Consider the following 26,855-nt stretch of genomic DNA (forward strand, 5'->3'; position numbering starts at 1 on the left):
AGTATTGGGCTAGATGCACCCTAGAGAACATTTTAAGCTCTAAATTTATGATTCAGTGCCCTTTATTTCAAACCCTGTCTCATCTATTAAATTTTTCCTGATCATCTATCTCACCCTTACTCATCTCTTCTTCCTTATAAGTATTGCTTGACTGACTGATTCTCCACACTCTTCAACACTTCACAATGAACTAGCAAGACCTTGACCAAAGTAAATCATGGTAGGAGTAGACAGGGTCTGCTGAGCCTTATCCCATGCTTATTCCAGTTATACCTTCCTCTGCCCCACTTGTATCACCCAGCATCTGCCTCCCAAGGAAATGCTGAGCTTTAAATCAAGCTTTAACCTAAGTCACATAGATTTTCTATCGTGTCTGTTCTAAGGAGTCCCTTGGCACTGACTCTTGACCCTGACAAGACATCCCAGAACTATGAAGTTTAGTATCTTTCATAAAGCCCATCCATTTATGTAGAAAAGATGCACCAATCTTGGAATTCCTCTTGGCCTACCTCAGGACTTCCCGCCTTCACGCCAAGTGACTTGTTTGACTTCATTATATACAAAGTATTTCCATAGATCAGAGGCAGTGAGACCTGGGCTACTAACATAAAATAAATTACCACCCCATGATAAATGGTTCTATTAGCAATCCAGATTGTTAAACTCCGATATAACAGAACGGAGGGAGCTGGGCCCCATCTATTCTCCCTCCGGCGCATACTGAGTTGTAAATAGGTTATTTTGTGTGTAAATAACACATTAAAACGCAGCATTAGCTGTGTCTTTTGATAGAGAGGAAATTGTTACAAATAAATAATTCCGGACAGGAATGTAAAATAAGCCAGATTTAATAGTGCATGCCTGGTGTAGCCGTGTTAAACATGACTAAAATGATAAACCCCAGAATATACTAATAGTAAACTATGTTCTGACATCAAAGTAATGAGGCTGTATTTTTACCAAGCTTTAGAAATGCTAAAATTAGTTTTGACAGAACCAGACATCAGAAAAATGTTCCCAACATAAACACCATCAATTTGGGAAGTTGGTGTTTGGACTGGGAGGGGTGTTAGTGTTGGGGAGCACACCAGGTTCTTGTCCCCATGGGCAGTTATCATAGGGGAGTAGTAAAAGCAATGTTCTGGGAGTGAGGAGACCTAGATTCCACTCTGTTTGCTAATAATAAGCTCTTTGGCTTTGAGCAAAGTGATTTCACCTGTTCTGGACTCAGTTTCTTCATCTGTATAGATGAGGCATTAGTCTGTCTGAAGTTTAAGGTAGCAGGGACTCTCTGAGAGTCACTGTTTTCCTTAGGCTTTTTAAGCCATTGTTATTATTAATGTTTGAGATACCCTCTGGAATATTATAATTATTTCCATATTCCCAGTCTATCACAAAATATTTATTGAATAACTCTAGAGGTGGGTGGCCAGGATGGCTAGAAAATTGAAAAACAGGCCATCTGAAAATCACTTTACTTGGAGAAGAGAAAAATTAAGGGGGACATAATAGTAATAGCTAGCGTTAATGAAGCACTTTAAAGTTTGCAAAACACTTTACAAATGTCTCTTTTTATCTTTTTATTTTTAGGTGCAAGGTAAAACTTTGGCTGGATTTTGAAGGATGGGTAAGTATTATTTGGTGGGGGGCGGTAATGTAGGATCTGGGAAATAAGGTATGAGAAATCTTGACAACTAACCAGAGATGACAATAGATATCCTAATCAGTGGAGGGAAATAAGGTTGGATAGGTCAGTTCTGGCTAGGCCTTACAGTAATTTGAAGACCAGGAGAGGAGGTTAAATTTGATAAGCTAAGCAATCACCACTTAAAATCTTTATATTACCCACTGAGTTTTCAATCACACCCAGACACAAGAACCTATATATTATTTCAAACTTAGAGATCCAAGTCATGAAGGAAGTACTGTGACAATTTCCTGTGGATAAATGAGACCTTTTTGAAGGACAAGCCCCAGTCCTATCAAGATGTATAACAGGAATTGATTATTTGCCAAAGCAGGATTAAAAAAAATCCTAGGGGGGAAAAAGCTGGTTACAAGAATAAGTCAAATGAGAATAGTTTCTAACCTAATAAAATCTGAATGAAAGTGTATTTACAAGGAAAAAATGGATGGTTCTAGCAGAAAACAATAAAGACTTGAAACCTAGGACTATCCAGGGAAAAGCAAATAGCACAGCAAGTTTTAAACACCCTGGTGGGACAACTTATGGAACTGGGAATTTGTACATACTTTGGCATCAGCTGCAACCCATTGTCATCATCTCACCAGGCGATTTCCACACTGACAAATAAATTCGAGCTGTAATGGACTTGGACCAATAAGCAGAAGTCATTATGAGAACAGTATCAGGTTCATTTGAGTTCTAAGTACAAATAACAGACACACTTTTTGACTCAGACCTAAGCAATTACCCATGCAATTAGTGCTGCTGTAGAACAGACCCACAAAAACTAAAATAACTTCAGTTTGGACCTTACCATCAACTGCCCAGTATAAATAATTCTGTGTCAGTGTCTAAGTAATACTTTTCAAGCTTGCAGATTATTTATCACCTGATCCACATTTTCTGGGCCTGGGGGACCAAGGAAAATATTTCTCCCTATCAACTATCCTGTTGGGAAGACTTATCTGAGATCTGTAGAGTGTGCTTTCCAAAATTTTGTTTGAGGTTGGGTTTTAAACTCCCATCTCTATGGTGGGATACTTCATCACAAGGAGCCTAGAAGGTAGTCTTCATTTTATGAAGACGCCATCTCCAAACTCACAGCCTTAGTATTTTCAATCATCCCTAACCCTGGGAGTTTGGAACTGGTAAAGTCTCTCTTTCCCAGCTGAGGGACACAGAATTCATTAAAAAAAGAGTTTCCAAAATCTCTTTGGCAAGAAAAGACACTTTTTTCAGAAGGGAAGCACGACAGCATTTGGATGGTTTCTATATGAACGAATGAGAAACATCTGAATCAAATTGCCTTTAAAATTACACAGTTTTTACAATTAAAGGGGGAAAGATCCTTGGGCCAAAATGTGTTTTTAAGGATTTGTGGAATCCAGAGTGTTGGACCAGCAGCTAAGGAAGCCTGGGGAAGTACTTACCATGGATGGCTTTGCCCAGCTCTCCTCTCATGAGTTGCTTTTAGCAGCCACTTAACCATAACTTTAGTGTCTGTGTATGTGCGTGCGCGTGTGTGTGTGTATGTGTGAATGTGTGTGTGCACATACATGGATGTGTGTTTTAAGTTCTACACAAAATAGTACTTTATTCTTTTAGGATTTATTTTTATTGTCAGAGGAAAATTAACTCTGGTGTATTTGGCTTTCAAGTATGCTGGGAACAGTAATGATTAGGTGAGGGGGAAAAAAATGAGGCTTGGAAGAATTAGGATCTATTCTTACTATAGCACTACCTGAATGACTATGAGACCTTAGACATGTCACTGGGCCAATTTCCTGTGGATAAATGAGACCCTTTTGAAGGACAAGTCCTAATCTTATCAAGATGGCATTGTGGGGATCTAATGAGATCATAAATGTGAAACCATTTTTAAAAAGTACAAATGTAAGAAAGTGTTACAATATTTTAAGAGTCACTCTATTTGAGAGAACATATGTTACTACTATATTTTAAGAAAACATAATTGCTTAGACTTCAGGTTAAAAAGCTAGAACCTAGTTGTAGGAAAATAGTATACCAATATGGGAATAATGTAGGAAAATAATGTCTGGCTAAGGATCTGAGGATTTGTTCTTTTGAGTTAATAATGGCAGAATCAATAACTGTAATGAGAGCCCATCATAAGAGAACTCCTTCCCCCAAGTCATCTGGTCTCCCTCTTTACGTTAATTGAATCAATCTTATTTTATCTGGGCATCTCAACCCTGCCTACCAGAATGAATTAGTTACATGGTCACTTTTGTAATACATCCAACCCTCACCCAAACAATCACACTAAACTATTAACTGCTCTGGTAAAATCAAATCCACCAAGGAAGAATCTTCAGTTTAACAGGGGAATCTAAAAAAGTAAAAAAGTCTCCTAATGCCAAAGGAAAGTATGGTGGAATGTCAGGCTCAATGACAGGCAGTAAGGGAAGGATATGGGGGCAGGGGCCCCTGATCCAATCTTCCTTTAAAACCATGCCATCATGTGGAGAACCATGTGAAAGGTCTATCCTGGATCTGGGGTCTACTATACCCCCTGGGTTTTTTAAAGGAGTTTATTAACACATCTCTCCTGCCTGAGTCGTAGGTTTTGCTCTTTACATCTCATTACATAATACTTTCATCACACCTCTCCTGACATCTTCAAACACTCCCTTTCTGACTTCTAGAATTCATTGGTAATAAGACAAAAAATGTTAGGCTTGTAAATCATTCATTCTAAAGTAGACAATTTGATGCAAATGTAGGAGACAATGTCATACACTTTGAAGGAATCAACCATATTACAATGCGGAAACCAGAAGGTTTGCAAATCATAGAAAAATTGGGACATTAGTGACATTAGAAAGTTAACATTGAAATCATGGAAATTGACTGGTCCAAGTCTTTGCCTTCAGGCAAGCATCACCCACACTCTTTCAGACTGGGGCTGGGTTGGGGTGGTAATTACTGTATCTTTTTCTGAAAGGTTTGAAATCTGTGCTCCAACCAAACTAATCTAACTCAGTATTTCTCAAACTAATCTGACATTTCTACTTCTCTGCCTTTGCTTGAGGTCTCATTCACCTATAATACATTCCTTGTCCCATCTCCGTGAATCAGAATCTTATTCTTCTTTCATAAACTAACTCAAGCACTATTTCTTGGGAATCCCAGCATAATAGAGTGAGAAGAAATCTCAAAGATCTATCCCCAAACTAGAATCCTCCTTAAAACATCCCTGACAAATAATTATCCAACCTCTCTTTGAAGATCATCAGGTAGGGAGAATCCCCAACATCCCAAGATAGCTCAACCCATTTGATTTGTGGTCAACTTTTATTGTCAGGAAAATTTTCCTAACATGAAATCCAAATCTGTTTCTCTTCAATTTCCACTTTCTACCCTCAGTTCTTGCCCAAGTAGGGCCAAGCAGAATAAATCTAATCACTCTTCCCCATAACAAACCTTCTAATTCTTGAAGGCCTATCTCCCCCCCCCCCCAAATCTCTTCTCCAAGTTAAAAATTCACATTTTCTTCAATTAATCATCAGATGCCATGTTCTCAAGTGCTTTCACCTTCCTGGTTGTCCTCATCTGGACATACTCCAGCTTGTCTGTATCCTTGCTAAAATTTCATCTGTCCAGGGCAGAATATAGAGGAATTATTACTTCCTTTGTTTTGGGCACTATGTATGTGTGTGTCTCTCAGAGCTGACTAATATTTCATTATCTTGTTTGGCTATAACTTGACCTTGCAGATAAATCCACAAAAGTCTCTAGAGCTTTTACCTACTAAATATTGTGTAGCATATTCCTTCATTCTATATTTGTGTGAAGCCAATCTACTGAATATGTTTACCATAGAATTTTGTATTTTTCTCCATTAAATTTCATCTCAGTCAATTGAACATGGTATTCTATGATCTCTTTGGAACCTCTCTGTCATCCAACAACCTAGCTATGCCAGTTTCATATCCTCTCCAAACTTGAGAAACTTACCTTCTACATCCTCCTCCAAGTTACAGAGAAGAATGTTGCCCTGAAGTCTTTCTGGATCATTCCTAGAAACCTATAAAAGAGACTTTCCCCTTCTCTGACTTCTAAATAGCATTTTGTAAAAGTGAAATGAGGCTTTTTAACAATACACCACCTTCTTGCAGTTACATGTAAGTACACATCTGTCTAGTCACATATATGACAATGTAGATGCAGATATAGATGTCCAAGAATAAATTTAGATATTTGTATATGCGTGCATATATGTATATATATGTATACATGCATGTATGTGTGTATAAGACTTCCTATTAATCTACAATCTTCTCAAGACCAGGACTATATAGTACCTGATACACAATAAGCACTTGGTAAATTTTTTATTATATCTATATAAGTATTCCAGTGTATAACCATTCTTCGAGCCACTGTCAGTCAAGATACAAGAGTATCAAATGGATTTCCAGACAGGGAGGGAACCAAGTCTCTCTAATGGTCAACGGTTTGATTCTCAAAGAATTCCTTCAATTTATTTTCTTGGTCCATATTCTATATATGGCTATGGCAACAATATAGTATCTGGTACCAAAGATATTTTTATGCTCCCCTTCCCAAAGTATTTTGTTTAACCTGAAACCAGTCCAAATATCTCATGTGTAATTTGACTTGTCACTTAAAAGTGGACTCGACCTTGTCAGGAATGCCTAAATCCATATTTGGATATAAGCAAGGATCACCAATGGGTGATGTCATATCCAATAAGGGAAAATATCAACTTCTCATTGGCTTTACTCCATTTCTGGAGAACTTCAGCATGACAGGAGGCCTCATAATCTAAATAAACCTGATCCAGGTGACAAATGGGGTGCAAAAATATATAAGACATGAAGACAAATTTCGAGAGTTCCCACACTATGATGTATGAAAGGGCATGTCAGACAAGGGAAGCAATTGTTTTGAGAGAATTTTTTCTTTCCAGTTTAGAAATTTTAACTTACATCCCTTATTCTTGAGAGAATGATGGTGGACTATCACTTACCTCCTTTATGGTATGAAACATTGATCCCAGTTCTCTTTCTCCCTTTTATTTTGGAAGAAAGGAGAGAAAGTAGACCTGTGACTTCAATGGCATAGGGAACATCCAGTAAGGAAATTTCCTTTATCAATATGTAATGGCATCTACTCTAAAATCTAAAATCTACCATCAACAAGCTGTCAAGAGGCTCAGTCACAGTTATATAGACACTATGTGTCATTTTCATTTACTTGAACTCAGGTCTTCCTGATTCCAAGGCTGAACTTTTACATGTAGTGTAGCTCTTTTCTCCTGCTCATTCTAATTAGAAAAATAGATGTATAGAAAGATATAGATAGATAGGTAGATAGATAGACAGATAGTTGGAAGGAAGGAAGAAAGAAACGAAAGAAACAAAGAAGGAAAGAAAGAATGATAGGTGATAGACAGACAGACAGACAGACAGACAGACAGACAGACAGATAGATAGATAGATAGATAGATAGATAGATAGATAGATAGATGGTAAATAAATAGATATTCCAACAATAAAGCTATTATGAGCAAGAGCTTCTAAGGGCTTTCCCTACACATAAGTCCCAGAAATCACCAACATCTACTTACTGTTCCCCAAGTACAGTGCCAGGAAGAGGGAGAAGGAACTGGATAAGAGAAAGGAGTATTTGCCTAGCACTACTTCACTTTAAAGTATGCAACCTAAATTACATGGCCCACTATTTGTCTGGTCATTTTAAAGCAGTCTTCTTAATGCATCTCTTCTGTCTCAGCATGACTAAATGAATGGGAGAGTGGAAGCAATCTAGGTCTTTCCATTCCTGACAGAACAGAAATAGTTTTGTGGCTTCCAGATGGACTACCCAGAAATAAGGGGAGGTCTCCAAACTGCTGCCAAACTTTCCCAAAGAGATATTGGCACCGACAAGTGGAAACCATAGAGTATTTCTCTTTTAGGCAGTAAACTAAGAGGCTGTGGTTCTTAAAGTCCTTCTGTTATAATTAGGTTGGCCTGAAATTCACCTAAGGATACCCAATCTCATACCTGACCCTTTCATTACAGTCTAGAGAACCAGGAGACAATTACTTTCCAAAACAGTCAATGGGTGGCCAGTAAGCAAAGAAACATAGATCTCCCTAAAAAAAAATCTCATGAGCAAACTGAACTTGATCTGAGTGTCACACCCAGGCCCTCAACCTCCCAAACTTCTGATATCCCAGGGTCTCATTTTGGGAAGCCCAGGTCTCTTAGATCACAGATGGCCTATGAGGGGAAAAAATTCTTAGACTGTCAGTCAGGGTGCTTGGGAATCCTCCAGAGCAGAGCCCCCCTTCTTTCTTTCCCCTCAATAAAATCAGCATGCTGGCCTGATGACATCTGCCACCATTCTAATTAAATTCTAACAGGCTAATGAAAAACACCCCTGCTGCTCTTAAAGTGTGCAAAGGATAAAGTACCTCCTTGGGCAGTTGCTGCTGCTGCCGCCGCTGCTGCTGCCGCTGCCACACTTAAGGAAGAGGCTTTCTTCCCTGTGTTGGTAAAACCATTCCCCTCCAAAATCGCACTTTTGACTTCTTTCTTTTCTGCAGCAGTGGTTGAGGTGGAAGTTTCCATCTTAGACACTCATATTCCTCCGTGTCAAGACTAAAGGGAAAAAAAATGTAATGATTAGCAATGCTGCCACCAAAACCCCATCCATGATATCCTGACCCAAATGTACAACCTCAGAGTTTCTAAAGTAACTAATTTCATTCTGTTATTACTGGGATGATCATGTTAAATAAACACAATTATTATTACTTCTCAGATCTATCTGTTCTTGAATGAACAACACCAGGAACATTGGTTGAACATGACCATCATGAAGACTCCCCAGAGAACTTTAACTTATATATGTTATATCTATATCTATATCTATATATATTCATCATATTAGAAATTAAAACATCGTTGTTTTATAATAAAATGTTTTGACCTTTTTAGACCCTCCCTGAAAGGCAGAGGGGAGAGAGGTAAGGGGTTCCCAGACTATAGTATGAGAATCATTGGTCTAACCCAATATATTCAATTTTAAAATGAAAGAACTGAGACCCAGAAAGACAGGTTTTTCTTTGTATCCTAAATACCTAGCATTGTCAGGCAAATAGTGAATCCTTAATAAATGCTTGTTGAAAAATGGATTGATCGATTGCTGAGTTACATAGCTAGTAAGTAAATGGGATTTGAAACCAGGTCATCTACCTCAAAAGCCAGAACTTTTTCTCCTAAATTATTGGATTCATTTTGGGAATGTGCCACTTACTAGTTACATAATCTTTATTTTTTAGGGGTTTTTTTTTTTGGCAAGGCAAACGGGGTTAAGTGGCTTGCCCAAGGCCACACAACTAGGTAATTATTAAGTGTCTCAGACCGTATTTGAACCCAGGTACTCCTGACTCCAGGGCCGGTGCTTTATCCATTGCGCCACCTAGCCTGCCCTAGTTACATAATCTTGAACAAGAACTTAACCTCTTAGTCTCAGTTTGCCTATCTGTGAAATAAGAAAATTGATCTAGTTGAACATTAAAATGTCTTTCATTCCATATGCCTACCAATAAACCAAAAAGTTCCTTGCCCAATATCATAAAACTGATTGACAGCAGGATCAGGACTAGAACCAAGGTTCTCTAAGACTAGGGTTCCTTCTATTACAAGTCTCTTCAGCTATTTAAAGAGTATATCTGTAGCTACTCCAGAATATCTGTAGTGACTAAGATGAGTATTGCTATGTTATTGAATTATTATTGTTGCTATTATATTATGGTAGGGTTGCTATTATAGTATGGTAATTTTATTGTAGGAGTGGAAGGGACTTCAGTAAGTCATGTGGTCCATTTCCCTGTCTTAGAATAGTCAAAACAATTGAATTTTTTTCTTTTAATTTCTCGAGGACCTCCAAAGAAAAAATGAGGCGATATCATAACCTCCCGCAGGCACTCATTCCAATGTTAAAAAGTCCTTAATAGTCAGGAAATTCTTTCTTATATCTAACCAAAATGTAAGCCAATTTCTTCTGTTGTTTTTTTTTTCCTTTGGGAAAGAAAGAAAACAGCTGGTCTCTTTCAGTCATCAGGTCTTCCCTCAACCATCTCCTCTCCCTACAAAACAATCCCTTGACCTCAATTACCAGGCAAAGGAAAGCTAATGGGACAAATTAATTCTAAGTCCAAGAGAGAGATTTTACAGATTCAAAACATAGAATCACAGAATTTTAGTCCTAGAAGACCAGATCCCTAGTTTAATAAATAAGGATATTGAGCCCAAATGGGATGAAATGAATTTAGGATCCCCCAACTGCATAGAGATAGGACTAGAACTGGAATCTCAGGCTCAAAACTTCTCCCATTGCTTTTTTTCCACTATTATGAAGGAAAGTTGAATTAGAGAGAGAGAGAGAGAGAGAGAGAGAGAGAGAGAGAGAGAGAGAGAGAGAGAGAGAGAGAGAGAGAGAGAAGAGAGAACAAATCCATTCTGCTTTCATCCATGAAAACAGGAAATCCAAGAATGACTGGTAGCCATCAGAATTCAATCTTTGCTCTTTCCCATATTAGGCTCAGCTCTTCTTAAAGACTTAATTGTAGAAATGTAGAGGGCAAAACAAAGAATTGGGGCAATTCAGATTCATGTGACTAATAAAGATACCTAAATATTTCAGATTTCCAAACACATTATAGAACTTTTGGCTTCTTTTGGTTGTTGTAATTTTTTTCTTTGCATTACCCTATCCTGTCTTCAAAGGGTAACATATAAACATTTAAAGTTTCCTGCCTAGAAATGACTATAGTATTCTACTATTTGATAGCCCCAAAGAGTCCAGCTTCTAGAATAAGAACTCAATCTTTGATAAAATATATATTGGGAAGATAGGATGGCAGAAACTATGATTAGACCAACAACTCATACCCTGTACCAAGATAAGGTCAAAATGGGTGCAGAATTTAGACATAAAAGTCAATATTATAAAGTCAATTAGGAGAACAAGGAATAGTTTACCTGTCAGATCTGTGGAAAGAGGAGCAGTTTATGATCAAAGAAGTGATACATAACATTATAAAAAACAAACTGGATAATTTTGATTACATTAAATTAAAGGGGGTTTTTTTTAGGTTAAGTGGCTTGGCCAAGGCCACACAACTAGGTAATTATTAAGTGTCTGAGACCGGATTTGAACCCAGGTACTCCTGACTCCAGGGCCGGTGCTTTATCCACTGCCACCTAGCCACCCCCAAAAGTTTTTTTTTTTTTACAAACAAAACCACAGTAACCAAGATCAAAAGGAATATAGTAAATTGGGAAACAATTATTACAATTGGTGTTTCTGACAAAGGACTCATTTCTAAAAAGAGAAGTGAGTTAAATTTATTTTTAAAATTATAAAATAAACAAATCATTCCCCAATTGACAAATGGCCAAAGGATATGCAAAGGCAATTCTCAGATGAAGAAATCTAAGTTATCTATAGTCATATGAAAAATTGCTCTAAATCATTATTTATTAGAGAATTGCAAACTAAAGCATTAGGAGAACCTCTCAGATTGGCCATATGACCAGAAAGGATAATGATCAATGCTGAAGGGGATGTGGGAAATCTGGGACACTAATACATTGTTGGTAGAACTGTGAATTGATCCAGACTTTCTGGAAAGCAATTTGGAATTATGACCAAAGGGCAATAAAAAATGTGCATACCCTTTGATCCAGCAATATCAATACTGGGTCTACATCCTGAAGAGATGATGAAAAAGGGTAAAAACCCCACATCTACTAAAATATTCATAGCAACTCTTTTTGAGGTGGATTTTGAGGGGATGCCCATCAATTGAGGAATGGCTAAACAAATTGTGGTATATGTATGTTTTAGAACTCTATTGTTCTATTAGAAATTATGAGGGATGGGACTTCAGAAAAGCCTGGAAAGACTTGCATGAACTAATGCTGAGTGAGATGAGCAGAACCAGAAGAACATTATACAACCAGCAACAACATGGGGGTGATGATCAATCTTAATGGACTTGCTCATTCCATCAGTGCAATTATCAGGGACAATTTTAGGGGATTTGTGATGGAGAATACCATCTGTACCCAGAGAAAGAACTGAGGAGTTTAAACAAAGACCAAAGATTATTATCTTCAATTTTTAAAAGTTGTTTTACGTATTATGTAATCTCTAATTTTTTCTTTCTTCCTTTTGGATCTGATTCTTCTCTCACAACACATACAATTTCATTCCATGCTTATCATGGATGCAAATGTAAAACCTGTATGAGATTGCCTTCTGTTAGTGAGAAGGAGGAGGAAAGGGAGGGAGGGAGAAAAATCGTACAATTCAAAATCTTACAAACAAAATGATTGGTAGAAATTACCATTGTATGTAATTGGAAAACAAATAAAATGTTTATATAATAATAAAAACACAAAACAAACTCCAATCCAATAAAAAACAATTTAAAAAAAAGGATAAGAGTTTCTTGCCTAAAGAATAAAAATTTAAGCAAATCAGTGAAACTTGAATCCTGGTGATAATCTTTAGTGCATTTCTCTGTTTTCATTGGTCTAGACTAGAGTCAAAGCTAAATTTTTAGGAATTTGTCTCTCTGTGTATCCCTATCTCTTTATCTCTCAGTCTTCACTCTTTATCTTCTATCTCTGTCTTTATCTTTCTGTGTCTCTGTCTCTTTCTTTGTCTCTCTGTCTCTGTGTTTATCTCTTTCTCAGTCTTTCTCTGACTCTACAGAGAATAAAAGGTACAAAGGCCAAAGACAGTAAGAAATATTTTGTGAGAAGTCCTGCCTGGTGGGAGCAAAGGGTACAAGTTCTGAAAGAATGGGGGTGGGAAGGATACTTTGTGTAGAGGCAAGGTGTTTTCAAGCTGAAAAATTTAGAGAATTATTCTTTTCTCCAACAAAAATTTATTGGGCCCCTAGTGTATGCAGCACACAGTGATGGTATACTACAGAAAATTCAAAAGAAATGGAAAAGTAGACTATAGTAGCACAAACAAAAGTTGATTTGGAGTCAGGTGATCCTTTTTTTTTAGGTTTTTTGTAAAGCAAATGGGGTTAAGTGGCTTGCCCAAGGCCACACAGCTAGGTAATTATTAAGTGTCTGAGACCAGATTTGAACCCAGGTACTCCTGACTCCAAGGCTGGTGCTCTATCCACTGTGCCACCTAGCCACCCCAGAGTCAGGTGATCTTACTATAAAATCTCGGTTCTTCTACTTTCTAGCTATGTGACCATAGGCAAGTCATTTTACATTTATGGTTTCAGTTTCTTCTTCTGTAAAACTAATATGTTGGGTTAGATGATCTACAATACACTTTCAAGTTTTAAATCCTTCTTTGTATTTGACTACTTTGTATTTATTCATTTTATATTTGTGCCATAATTTTATATACATGCATCTCCCTTTGGAATGTAAGCCCTGTGTAAGAAAAAATTATTTTGTTCTTTGCATTTGTATCCCTAAGTCTAGTTTAATGTCTTATAAATGTTTGTTGATAGATGGTAGTAGAAAATAATTACAAGACAACCCCATGAGCAAGTATATGAAAGTATCACAAAACATCAGGACTACCTCACACTAATGCAAATAGTCTTTTAACTAGCCCCAAAGCCAAGTAGACACTTCAAGCCATCTTACATGCTGCTATAGGAAAAAACAAACAAAAATCTCTAAATTTGCAGTATCAATCACTTTAATACTCTACTGAAACACCATCAATGGCTACCTATTGCCCTCTCAACAGCGAAGTGACTTGCCCAAGGTGATACAATACAATCCAACATCTAACTCCAAAGTCCATTTTTACACTACATTCTACTGCCTGTGAAACATACAAAGTTGATGTTGAACACTTATTTTGAATAATGGCATGAATTTCTTATGAGCCTCCATTATGATGTATGGTGCTCTAGAAAAGAAAAGAAGTCAGGTTTCTAACAACTGGAAGCTGGGTGACCTCAAGCAAGTAGCTTAGCTTCTTTCCACTCAATCTCTTTAGACTGAGATGTTGATTCCTTCAACCTCTAAGGTGTCAAACTCATGGTCCACAGGGCTACATGCAGCCCATGCCACCAGAAATAGATTAAAATGTAATTGGGAAATGTTTAACAAAATAAATTAAAATACAATTCAACTTAGGTAATGTTAATTTGTGGTTTTACTCAATATGGAGCCAACAGAAATTTTGGTTTGAGTTTTGCTCTACAGTTAAAGTACTTGACTTTGCCTCTGGGTTAAACACAGTGGCTTATTCAATGTTAATGAAAGTCATTACAACAGGGATCCTCTCCAGGATCTTTCCTAGGTACTATCCCTACTGATCCCTAAACCCCTCACTTTCTCACTTCTTTACCTTCTCTTTGATTCAACAATTCTTCCAAATCCCAGAGAGGTGAGAAGTGACTGGAGGGAGAGACAGTTTAAATTGCAGGAATTAAGGGGATTAACACAATTTCTGGGTAAACAGGGAAGAGGTTCAGGGCCACTTTCACTAGTTAGAGCTCCTTTGACTGGAATTCCTCTATCGCATAGTAAACAGGGATTTCTCTGTGGCTATTAAAACACTATTTGAAGAAGGGCAGAAAGGGAGATATTAAGTCTGATTCCCTCCAGGGTACACTGAACAGCCCAGACCTTTGATGTTAAAGCTAGTTCCCTCCAGGGGACACTGTACAGCCCAGACCTTTAGGTTTCTTCTACTGTAATCCAGGTGTGAGTTTGTTGTTTCATTTCTCACAGGTCCTGCAGATAACCTTCAAAGAAGAGAGATTTTGAATGTGAGCTGCTAATCAGCTGGACAACAACAGTAAACAAACTCCTCACCCACACTGGAAAAAGCTCTTTACTGGTACTTTTTTTTTTAATTCACAAACTGAAGAAAACCTAGCTCATCTTCATTGAACAGTTGCAGCTGGAAAGGGGTGCCTATCCTAACTAAATGTCACAAGACCTAAGTTCTGTGACCTTGGCACATCATAAAAACTCACTATTGTCAAATGAAGGGTTAGATTAGCTTGGGAATTTCTAAGATCTCCCTTCCAGATCTAAAATTCTATGATTACGGTTAAAAGAAAGAAATAAAGAACTAATAAGGATGATAAAAATTATCATGGAACTTAAAAGTTCCAGACACCCAACTATTCTGAATTAATCTAATGAGGCAGTCAAAGAATTAACAGACCATTCCCCCAGTTCAATATGTCTTAGATAAACTAGCAGCTCTTTTCCCCATCTGAATTCAATTCTTGGCAGCCCAATCATTCTGTCCTTTCACCTCTTATTCTCCAGCCTCTCCTTGCCCACTGACATGCTTACACTGTTTTCTATCTGTGTATCTCTTTCTTCTCTCTTTCTGTCTCTCTCTTCTGCCTGTCTCTCAGTTTCTGTCTATCTCTGGATATCATACAAACACTGTCAGGCATAATCACATACAAACACATGTTTAATCTGTTTGTAAGGAAAGCTCATGGTTGAATCTGAGCAGCTTTTTTAAAGTATGAAATGTAAATCAAATCCTACTTTGAATGCAGTTGGAGTGCAATTTATTTGAAGGAAATCCTTTGGAATTCATTTGTAAAGCAAAAACTCAAGTATCTGGCAGTGGAGAAGTTTTTGGTTATGAAGTCCCTGATGTCATGATCTTCTTCGAGAATGAATGACAAACAATACTTAACTATAAAATGAGGGTTTGATGGTTTGACTTAGATTACTTTTAAGGTCTCTTCTCAATCTAGGACTATTGCCCTATCTAGTTGTATAATCCAGTTTCATATGCCAGGTTGGCTCAAAGTGAGTTACAAATATATGGTATAATGGAAATAGGAGACCTGGAAATGGAGAATCCTGGGTTCTGGAACAAAATCTGATATTAAATGTAGTCTTCATCCACCAATCCTATGCCTCTAAGTTCAATTACTCTTGTAATAAATACCCTCACCCCACCCCAAAGTCATATATCAAACTCAAGTCCTCTGACTTCAGAAGCTAGTAATGCAGTGGATAGAGAGCTAGGCTTGGAGTCAGGAAGACTCATCTTTTTAAGTTCAAATCTAGCTTCTTATACTTACTGTATGATCCTGAGCAAATCATTTCTTGTTTGCCTCAGTTTCCTCATCTGTAAAATAAACTAGAAAAGAAAATGGCAAACCATTCCAGTATCTTTGCCAAGAAAACCCCAAATGGGGTCACAAAAAGTCAGACACAATTGAAAATGATTGAATAACAACAATGAATCCTCTCCAATCAAAAATAGACACCAAACTGGCAAATAAATAGTGCCTCATCCATGAAGATGAATATGGCAACAACTGTCCTAAAATGCAATTACAAAGCTCTAAGAAAATCAATTCAGAAAAACTCTAATCCATACAATGACCAAGCACAATTCCAAAGGACCAGTGATAAAAATACACAATCAACCTGCCAAAAAGAGAAGTTATGGATTAACGATAGAAGAGACACACAATTTTGGACACAGTCAGTAATGGAGATTTGTTTTTGTTGATTTGCTCACTCAGTGATGCAGTGAACACAAAGTCAGGAGACATGACTTTGAATTCTGCTTTAGACCCTAGTGAGACCCTGGGCAAGTCACTTAACTTCTCTCAAATTCACTTTCTGTAAAAAGGGATATTAATAACCCTAGGGTTGTGAGGATGAAATGAGATAATATATCCAAAAGCACTTTGCAAATCTTAAACCCTATATGAATGCTGGTTTTTATTATTTGTTAGGAGTATTTTTTCTTTTTCTTTTCCTTTTTCTTTTCCCACTGATGGGGGAAAGAGGCAACATGGGAGGGAAAGAAAATACTTTTTTTAAAAGTACTTAAAGTTTTTTAATACTTTTTAAAAAATATACCTTTTTAAAGTATATAAAATATATATATATGTTAATATATATAAATATTTTTTAAAAATACTTTTTTAAAAGCATTTGAAAACACTTTTTAAATGAAAATACAATGAGATGTTGAATGTGAAAATTTTTGGCATATAAAGTACGTTATAAATGCAATATATTATAACAATAATTACATTTAAAACTGAGGTCTAAGTGCTCAAGACCTTCATCATTGTCTCCTTATTATATAGACTGGTGTCAGCTGAGTCATCTCTTGGTGCCTCAGTTTCTTCATTTGTAAAAAAAGGAATATGTTTAGAAAATATGTTTACAAAAATATGTTTACAAAAACCTTGGGAAAATTTTAGCAAAATTTCAGCCTTCTAATATAGTACTTTGCATATTTAGTAAATGTTTATTTTATTGAATTGAACTGATTAGGATTTTTTGAGGACAGATATATGTCTAGGAAAGTATTTAGGATCAAAAACAGGTTCTTTCTTCTTTTGTAGGGACCATACAGAATAAAGAATCAACATATAAATTTGAACCCCACCTCCCCCACTTCAAAGTCAGAGAACCTGTCTTTAGTTCCTGTTTCTAATACTAACTACCTGTATGACCTTGGACAAGTCACTTCTATTTAATTGCCTCAGTTTATGCATTTGTAAAATGATGATGTTAGATTTGATGGCTTTTGAAGTCCCTTTGGACTTCCAGCTTTGGATTGATGAACCTAGAGTGTAAGGAACAGTTTCTTGGGCAAATAATCCCTTTGTCCACTTTTTGGGGGCTTGAGAATTGGTTTAGCATCGCACAAGTCCATAGGGGATTTATACCTTGTCTAGGTGGAGGTTCAGTATAGATTAGTAGAAAGTTTTTTTCCAAGAAGGAATTGCGTGACCTTCATCTGATAGCTAGGGCTTCCCTTCACAGCACAAAAAATCATTAGAGAACAAATTACTAGTCTTCCACTTGTTTCTTATTGCTATTTCACACACACACACACACAGATACAAACTACACTACCTGGATATTATATATGTATGTATATATCTGCATGGGTATGTGTAGATAGCCTATTAAGGAGGGAAAGAAAAGACCTCCAAGATTGATCCTGTCTTGTCAGGCTTCAGAACTGACAAGGAAAAAGTCCCCTAGCCTACTTTCCATAATAATGTATGTGTGTCACTTCATGCCCCCATGCCCCCGCCCCCCCCCCACCCTCCTCTCTCCTGGGGCTTTTCTATTTGAATTGATTCCCTCCCTCATAGATGAGCTTTTCCCAAAGTCCCCTGGCCCTCTTCCTCTTTTTCCTCCTACGCTAGCTTGTAGTTAACAACCTTATGATTTTGGAGGCCGCATCGAAAGATAGAAAGCCTCCTGGGACCCTGGAGCCTAAATGGAGGTCACCTCCATATTCAACCACTGACTTGCTTGCGGTACAATATTAGTTACTTTACTTCTGTTTTGCTACCTGCTAAATAGTTATGATACATACCTAACTTATCTACCTTACAATATTATTATATGAAAAGAATGAATTTGCAAACATTTGGAGGAAAAATGTGATGTGTTACCCAATTATTTTCTTTCACTATGAGTTCCAAGTTCTCCTGCTTGACTGCACCCTCCTTCTCCCCCAGTACATCCATCGTTTCCCAAAATTGCTGGGCACTGACCCAGAATCTTGAAGCTTGAATCTCTTACTCTTAAGGGAGTCATTTGTTCCTAATTTGCTAGTTCTTAAATAACCATCATCATCTAATTTCTCTACTCCCATTCCTGAGGCTGACAAAATATGATGTAGGGCCTGAGAAGGGCAAAGCCTCGATAAGACATGGTCCTTGCTCAGGTGGAGCTTACAGTCTCATAGCAAGATATGACACATACCCAAATGAATGCGCTAACAAACAATAGATGAGATTGCTAAGCATCACTAAAGAAAATCATAACTTGGAAATAGTTTCAACCACTATAAATTTATGCTATATAACTTCAGGTGAGCCCTCAGCTCTATAATCCTCCCATTGTTGTTTTTTTTTTCTTTTCACAAGACTCCAACTATATTCCCACCCCTAATCTTCACACTAAACACCAATATCTGTTTCCAGCAGCCTCCTGACTCACTGAGAAGACTGAAGTCATCTTTGTAGCTTTTCTTCTCTACTCAGAAAATTCGTATCAAGATTCATTCCCAAAACCTTTATTTACATAAAAGTCACACACAATAAAGTGATGCTATACAACTGATGCCACTTAACAGTTTATTATAGGAACTGGACAGAATTCACTTGAGCAACATAAAGATTTGTTTACATATTACCTTGGAATTCTAAGTAATTTTCAATTTTTTTAAAAAGAAATCATGCTATTCCTTAAGGGGTTTGGGGGCTTTGTTTCATTTTAATTTTTGGTTATATGTCAAATTAGGTTCATGGTAAACTGAAACATGATAATTTGACATTTGCAAATATGTGAACTTTCACTGCTTTTTTATGTTCCAAGTTTTGGTTACATAAATCCAAATCAATCGCCAGTTACATGAGCTTTTTTTTTTCAAGGCAATGGGGTTAAGTGGCTTGCCCAAGGCCACACAGCTAGGTAATTATCAAGTGTCTAAGGTCAGACTTGAACTCAGGTACTCCTGACTCCAGGGCCGGTGCTCTATCACTGCGCCACCTAGCCACCCCTTACATAAACTTTTGAACACTTAAACTATTAAACTAATGATTTTCCATTACTCTTGAAATATTTTCATCCCTCTTTATGTTCATGTAAAATTCTATATACCTGAATTAAATAAGCATATATTAAAAAGATTCATTCCCAATTCCTTACTTAGGTCAATTCCTTCACTTATTCCCTTGATCTTATATTCACCTTACCTCCTACAAGAACTCATTGCAACAAACATTTGTTCCTTCTCACACACTTTTTCTCCCTCCTATTGACTCCTTCCCAGATGCCTACAAGTTTGTTCAGTTCTCTTCAATCCTTAAAAAGCCTTCCCTTTACCCTAAGCAATTTCCTCATGACCATCTCTTTATATCTTTAGAATTATTGAAAAAGTAGTTTATACTCTATGCTTTCCCTTCCTAACTTTATACTTATCAATAAAGCATTAAAAAAAAATGTGGTTCCCCACTATCGTTTTATTAGAAACCAGGAGGGGTGGGAATTCAGAGAAGCCTGGAAAGACTTGCATGAAATGATGCTGAATCAGATGAGCAGAACCAGAATATTGTACACCATAAGAGCAACATGAACTCATTCTTTTCATCAGCACAATAATCAGGGATAATTTTAGGGTATCTATGATGGAGAATACCATCTATATCCAAAGAAAGAACTGTGCAGTCTAAATAAAGACCAAAAATGATTACCTTCAATTTTAAAAAATTGTCTTATGGACTATGTAATTTTGCTATCTTTTATGTTTTATTTTTTCCTCAAGGATATGATTTTTCTTTCAACACATTCAATTTTGATCAAGGGAAACAATATCAAAATAATATAAGATTATCAGACTCCCTTCTGTGGAGGGGTGGGGGGGAGGGAAGGGAGGTTGGGAGAAAATTGTAAAATTCAAAACATTACCAAAAAAAGCTGGAAACTACTATTGTATATGATTGGAAAACATAAAATATTTGTATTTTAAAAAATTTGGTTCCCTTCTCTAACACTCTACTGAAACTATATTATCAATCTCCTACTCATCATATTCAATGACTTCCTTGCTGTCTTCAGACTCTATAAGCTTTCTGGCATTATTATCAATACCCTCCTTCTGAATCCTCTTCTCCTTTGGGTTCTGAGATACTACACTCTCAATAATTCTGGCTGTCCTCCTCCCTCTTTACCTTCTCTCTGCCTTCTGCACTGATTCTTTATCCACCTTCAGTTGCTTTAAGGTGGTTATTCAAGATCCATTCTTGAACTTTTCTCTCTATCCTTTCTCTTGACATGCAATCCTATGACTTCAACTTTCACCTCAACCTAGATAATTCCAGAGCTTCCTCCCCTTCTGTCTTCCTTCTCAGACTCCAGACCAACAAGACCCCTCTTCCAAGCTAATCCTCTTCAGTTGCCTAAAGGACACTTCAGTCTTGGTCCTGTCTAAACCTCAAATTCAATGTCCAAGACAATATCATTACTACAAAAGCTATTCTCTTTCTTCTGGCTTAATTTTTCTGTAATACCTCTTCTCTACCAATATCTGATTCCTCTTTCCCCCTCAACCCCTATCCACATGGCTAACAACCAAGTCAATTTCACTTCTTAATATTTCTTCCTCCCATTCATCCCTGCCTTAGTATTTTCACTGCTAACTTCCTAGTACTTTCATTAATACCTGGGCTATTACAATAGTGTCCTAACAGATTTTCCCCCTAAATATACCTTTTACACATGCAAGACCAACGTTCCTTATTCATAGATCTTGTCATATCAACCGTCTGCTCAAATTATTCAATGATTACCTATGTTTAAAAAAATAAACTTCAAATTTCTTAGCCTAGCATTTAAGGTACTCTACATTTACCATCCTCCAAAATCTACATGTCCCTAAAGACCCTCTTATCTTCAGTTTTTCCTCTGTTCTTCCTATTTATTCTCCCTTAAGTGTTCACATGGGGCAGCTAGGTTGCATAGTAGATAGAGTGCTAGGAAGACAACTTCCTGAATTCAAATCTGGTATTAGAGCCTACTATGTGACCATTGACAAGTCACTTAACCCTGTTTACCTCAGTTTTCTCATCTTTAAAATGAACTAGAGAAGAAAATGACAAAACACTCCATCTTACCCCTGATCTTTTAGTCCCGTATCTTCAAGTTTCTGCCAATCTTCTTCACCTAGACGTTACCTCAAATTCAATATATTCTGAAATGAATTTCCTTGCTGTCTTCACATTTCTTCCTCTCTCTCTCTCTCTCTCTCTCTCTCTCTCTCTCTCTCTCTCTCTCTCTCTCTTTTTTTTTTTTTGTTTTAGGTTTTTGCAAGGCAAATGGGGTTAAGTGGCTTGCCCAAGGCCACACAGCTAGGTGATTATTAAGTGTCTAAGACCAGATTTGAACCCAGGTACTCCTGACTCCAGGGCTGGTGCTTTATCCAAGATCTCATTACTTTCATTTTTTTCTTTTTTTAAAATTAAGAACTCAGCAAACATCAATTACAATTTCCATAGACAACTAATAGCAGCTACAACAGACATCCTTGCTTTACTCCAATCTTCCCAGAAAACCTTCTAGCATTTCTCTATTATGGGTAATAATAGCTCTTGGTTTAGATAGTTACTACCTACTATATTAAGGAAAATTTCATTTATTCTCATATTTTACATGTTTTTTTCTTAGCGTAAATGAGTGTATATATTACCAAATGGATTCTTATCTATTGATATAATCATAGGATTTATATGAGGCTTTGTTAGTAATATGGTATCTAAAATTTTACTCCTTTGATGCGTTCATATTTCTTTTAATGACAGAGTTTAGAGATACACATTTTCCTCAAAGGATTATTTTGGCTGCATTGAAAAGTTTTTGGAAAAATAATGGAATGAGATTTGTGCTTCACATTGCAACCTAAGCATATCTGCTCATTTTTTGCTTCTTTTTCTCATTGAAAAAAAAAAAACTGAAAGTATGTATGTGTTGAGGGATATGATCTACCCCACTGGGCACTACCCCAGAAAGTCAAGACTCTCCTATGCTTTGAGGAACAGAGTGTGGGGAAACAGGCAAGTAGGGGACACAGCTGTTAAGGATATCTGGGTTATAAATGCCCTCAGGGAAGAGGGCACTGTATTGTGTTGCAGGCAAGCATACAATTGACTGTTGTATGGAATGGAAAGGAGTATGTATGACCCATATTTACACCTTCAGATTGATTAAACACCTCTTGGAGTCAGGCCACAACCCACATTTTAGAAACTAAAGATATAGAACACAAAATCCCAACTCTTTAGTCTAACTAGTTAAGGCCCTCCACAATCTGGGTCTGACTTACCTTTTCAGCATTATTTCCCTCTATTCTCTTTCATAAAACTTACGTTAAAATTAAGTCAAATTAAGCTATTAACTGTTCTCCCATCAGCCTCTGCATGTTCACACAAGCCATTCTCTAAACCCAGAGTGTACTCTCACCACATTCCTGCCTATAGACATTTTTCTTTTCCTTCCAGTCTTAGTTGAGGTGCCAAATTTTCCAGGAAGTCTTATTCATCCTAGTGAAAAGTACTCCATCCCTTCCAAAATTTTCAGCCAGTACTCTTTGTGCATCTCTCTTTTGTCCATAGTCCATTCTTCCTTATATCCTATTTACTGCTCTTCCTATTCTTTTTTTTTTGTTCCTAGTATACTCCTAAGCTCCTCAAGGACAGAAATCAAGTCTTATTTCTTCTTTGTATCCCTTAAGTACTAGCACAATGCCTTACAACATGCTTAATTGATAAATGTTTGCTAAATTAACCCTACCTTTGGAGATTTGACTCAGAATGATCCTCTTTCTATATTCTATTCTCAAGTCAATCTGGGCTACCAGCTTTACATTTTCTCACCCTGTACCTATATTTATTCCCTTTGCTCAAATAAAGTTACCATTCAGGAGAAATTCATTACTTATACCAGTTAGGGATCTTTGAGCTCCTAAACTGCCAGACCCATTCTATAGGTGATCTGAGATAGTGGTGTAAATTCTGGATCCCAAATTGAAAGATGTTGGTTCAAATCCTGGCTTAGCTACTATTCCCTTATTCCCTCGGTTCCAACCCTTTGGACTTGGGACTTTTGATCATCAACCTGCTCTTCCTTGCTAGTACTGGACTCCTAGTCCTGACTTACTGGAAATCTACTACCTGCCTTCCTTCTCCTTCCTGCATGATCTGAATCTCTTTAGACTTGAAACTCATTATCCCAGCTGAACTGAAATAGTAACCAGACTATGCTAAGTAGCATGTTGCTATTTAGACCCTTGAGCAGCCAGACTTCTCTAGTCTATCCTACCTGACCTGTTTTATCCTGTTGCCACCCAAGACCTTGCCCAACAAAGGGCAGAATCTCCTTTCTTTCCTCTCCTTTCTTTGTAATTCAACACTGTTCTGATTACCCTAGGGACATAATATGTAAGCCATGGGATTTAGAGCACAAAAAGATATCACACTCTAGGCTGAATCTGGGACACAGCTCATTATTGCCCAGATCCCCCAGTGATATAACCTGTGTCCAGACTCAACTGTACAATCACAGCCTCACATAGATAAATCAAAAAATAAAGACAAACCTCTGCTTCAAGTTCTCTCTCCCTGGTCAACAACACAAACTTTGAGATGAGGAAGAAAATACTCAGGAGCTCTGACCGCTATGACCATGTCACCACTACCCTAGTCCCAGACATCTTTGTTCTGTTCTGTTCTCTGTCTCTATCTTTATCTCTCTCTAAAGTCATCACCTACTCATTTGAGTCAGTTAGGTCCAGATTAGCGAGAATAATGAAATCTCCTGAAATGGTTGCATGCAATCAAACTTGCCTAATTCAAAGTCATAATTATGTAAAATATGGTCATCCAGACCAGTCCAAAAGAAATATGCAGTGCAAGCTCAAATAAAATTACCATTTCAGGAGAAGTTCATTACTTACACCAATTTTGAGCTCCTATACTGCCAGTCTATAGGTAGTCTAAGATAGTGATGTAAATTCTTCATCCCAAATTGAAAGATGTTGGTTCAGATCATGGCTTAGCTACTAACTGACTCAATGACCTTGAATGCCAAGGTCCTCCCTACTTCATACTTTAACCAGCCTTCTACTGCATCAATACTGCTGAGTGATAGACAGGCCCATCTGTTCTATGGGGTACATCCATTGAGAGGCAATTTTCATGTGGCCAAATTTCCAACCAGAATTCATAGCAGTTTTTCCACCTCCATATCCATGAATCCTTCAATGATATCTAAATTGCTTTCCAGATCTAAATCCTATGATTCCTCCAGTCAAGACTAGTTCCCAGTAAAACTTGGGCAGGGGAGAGATTATTACCTTCTTCATTCCCCTTTTAATCCAATCTGGTGATTGGACATGCTCATGCTACCCATAACTATGAAAGACATTCTACCTAATCCTGTCTTCCCTAACTAAAGTCCCAAATTCTCAGTCTTTCTTTCCTTCTGTCTCCCTAACTAATATGAAGGCCTATCACTCAGTTCAAGGAGCATTTTAGGAAATGATCTGATAAACTATTTCATTTTAAGGTATCAATAACTGATAAAAGTTCAACAAGTTTCATCTCTCAGGAGAATTTGCCTTTACCAGAGATGCAAGCAATACCTAACACTTAAGGAATAATCTCTAAAGGGGGAAATTTGAGGGATCAGTAGCAAGTTAGGAGGTAAAATATGCCTGGACAGAAGGGTCACCTCAGCCTCCCTCTAATCACCTCACACAAACAACCCCTGAAATCACCTAAACATAATAAATACAAATTGAGTGACAGACAGGAACCATCTATGCTATGGAATTCATCTAAAGAAAGATAGGCTCCAAGGAGTCAAACTGTTAACTATTAATCTTTCCTCCTTCCTCCCTATGAATTTTTTTCCATAATTCAGCTCTATCTGCTGCTCAGTGTGATCCATATGTAAATTTAACGTCTTAATCCTAATAGGATGTTATGCTTTAAAAGAGAAAAACAACAAAACTTTTTTTCTATAAATTTTTGATGACTCTTCTCCTCAATCACATCCAGTTACCAAGTCTTGCAGATTCTAGTCCTGAAACAATCCACATTTCTACAGATAGTAGAGGCCTTCATTATCCTCCATTGAACTAATCATACTAGCCTCCCAACAGATCTTTTTGCCTATTGTTACTACCTCCACCTCAAAACCTTTTTTGTGTTACTGTCAGAGTAATTTTTCCTTTGCACAAGTGGTGGTTATGTTTCTGCTGGGGGAAAAAAAATCTTCAGTTACTCCCTGTTATTGCCTACTGAGCATTGTTCATATTCTCTTGAGCAGTATTCAAGATCTTTCTTAATCTCCTACCACCTTGTCTTGCAACTAAATTTCATATAACAAACATGACTGCTCTTCATTATCCACTAGAGCTCTGAAAAGTTTCCACTTTTGGAACATCATGTCTCTCCCAGGACATATCTCTCATCATCATAAAGTGAACTCAGCTTGGATGCTCAACACCTCAGCACCTTCAAATGCTTCTCCCTTTTTTTTTTTGAGGGGTTGAAGGGCACAGCAATAAATTCTCTAAAGCTTTCCTTTATTTTTAATGTTTTCTTTATTTTTTAATTGATGGGATAAAACAAGCATTTCCAGGACCTATAGTATGAAGAATAAGATGATTGCACATGAAACTGCAAATTGATTGAGTAAGACTTGCTTTCTTTCATAAAGAGCTCATAACGTTCCAGATATTTCATTTTCCATTAGGTTATGCATGGTTTGGACTCCACAGGTACCCCTGGTGGTCCAGCAATCTGCTTTTCAACTTCCTCTTGTGTGCTGCCTTTCCCAGCTAGATGATAAACTCCTTGAGGGCAGTCTGTCTCTTTTTCTTCTTCATGTCCCCTTAGGACTTAATAGCACAATCTGGTATGTCCTCGATACTTAATGTTAATGGCTATTGATTGATTGGATTCAATCAAACCAGTATCTCAAGTCTGTCTCTCAAAGGAACTACAAGCACTCTGGCCACTAAGCCTTTCGCTCCTGCGGTTAAGGTTCAATAACTGCCCTGGCGTTTGGTTCCCTCAGAAGCACCCAGGTCCCAAGGATGTCACTAAATTGTTACTGGAGGTGTTTCTTCTGCTCCAGCAACGATGGAGGGATTAACTGACTCCGACACTCACCCTCAGCCCCAGCCCAAGGAAGGCTGCAATAAAATCTGGCCGCGGCACTCCAAGCAGCCGTCTGCCGGAGGAACAAGGAGCCAGCTATGCGGCCTGCCCCCGCCAGACCCTAGATATTTTAACAGCTGCATTGTATATTAAGGAGGGGGGCTCCCCCGCCCCCTGAGCTAGAGGAAAAACAACAGTCGCCTTTGCCTCGGGGAGGGAAAACAGCCTGCCCTGTGGCTGGGCGCTCAAGTCAAACAATCCCTCCCGCTAAGCGTGAGAGGGGAGGGCACTAATGTGGTCCCCGGAGTGTGTGTGTGCGCCTGGGCTGCTGCCAGACCTAGCGTGGGCACACACAGGCTGCCGCTAACTGTCTACAAGGGAAATTACGGCAGAGCATGAAGGGAGGGGTGAGGCCGGGCACGGGAG

General features: G+C 37.7%; 1 protein-coding gene across 1 annotated transcript in view; it reads right to left on the minus strand.

Annotated features, from left to right (window-relative positions):
• The window catches only part of LOC141507381 (zinc finger protein GLI2-like), a 399,920-nt gene that overhangs the window by 286,960 nt on the left and 86,105 nt on the right, over positions 1-26,855 (minus strand). The window contains 1 exon segment of the mRNA XM_074214973.1: positions 8,151-8,337. Within this exon segment, the coding sequence (XP_074071074.1) occupies positions 8,151-8,307 (157 nt within the window). The 5' untranslated portion in view covers positions 8,308-8,337.

This window comes from Macrotis lagotis, chromosome 1 (assembly GCF_037893015.1).
Source record: "Macrotis lagotis isolate mMagLag1 chromosome 1, bilby.v1.9.chrom.fasta, whole genome shotgun sequence".
Taxonomy (NCBI): Eukaryota; Metazoa; Chordata; class Mammalia; order Peramelemorphia; family Peramelidae; genus Macrotis; species Macrotis lagotis.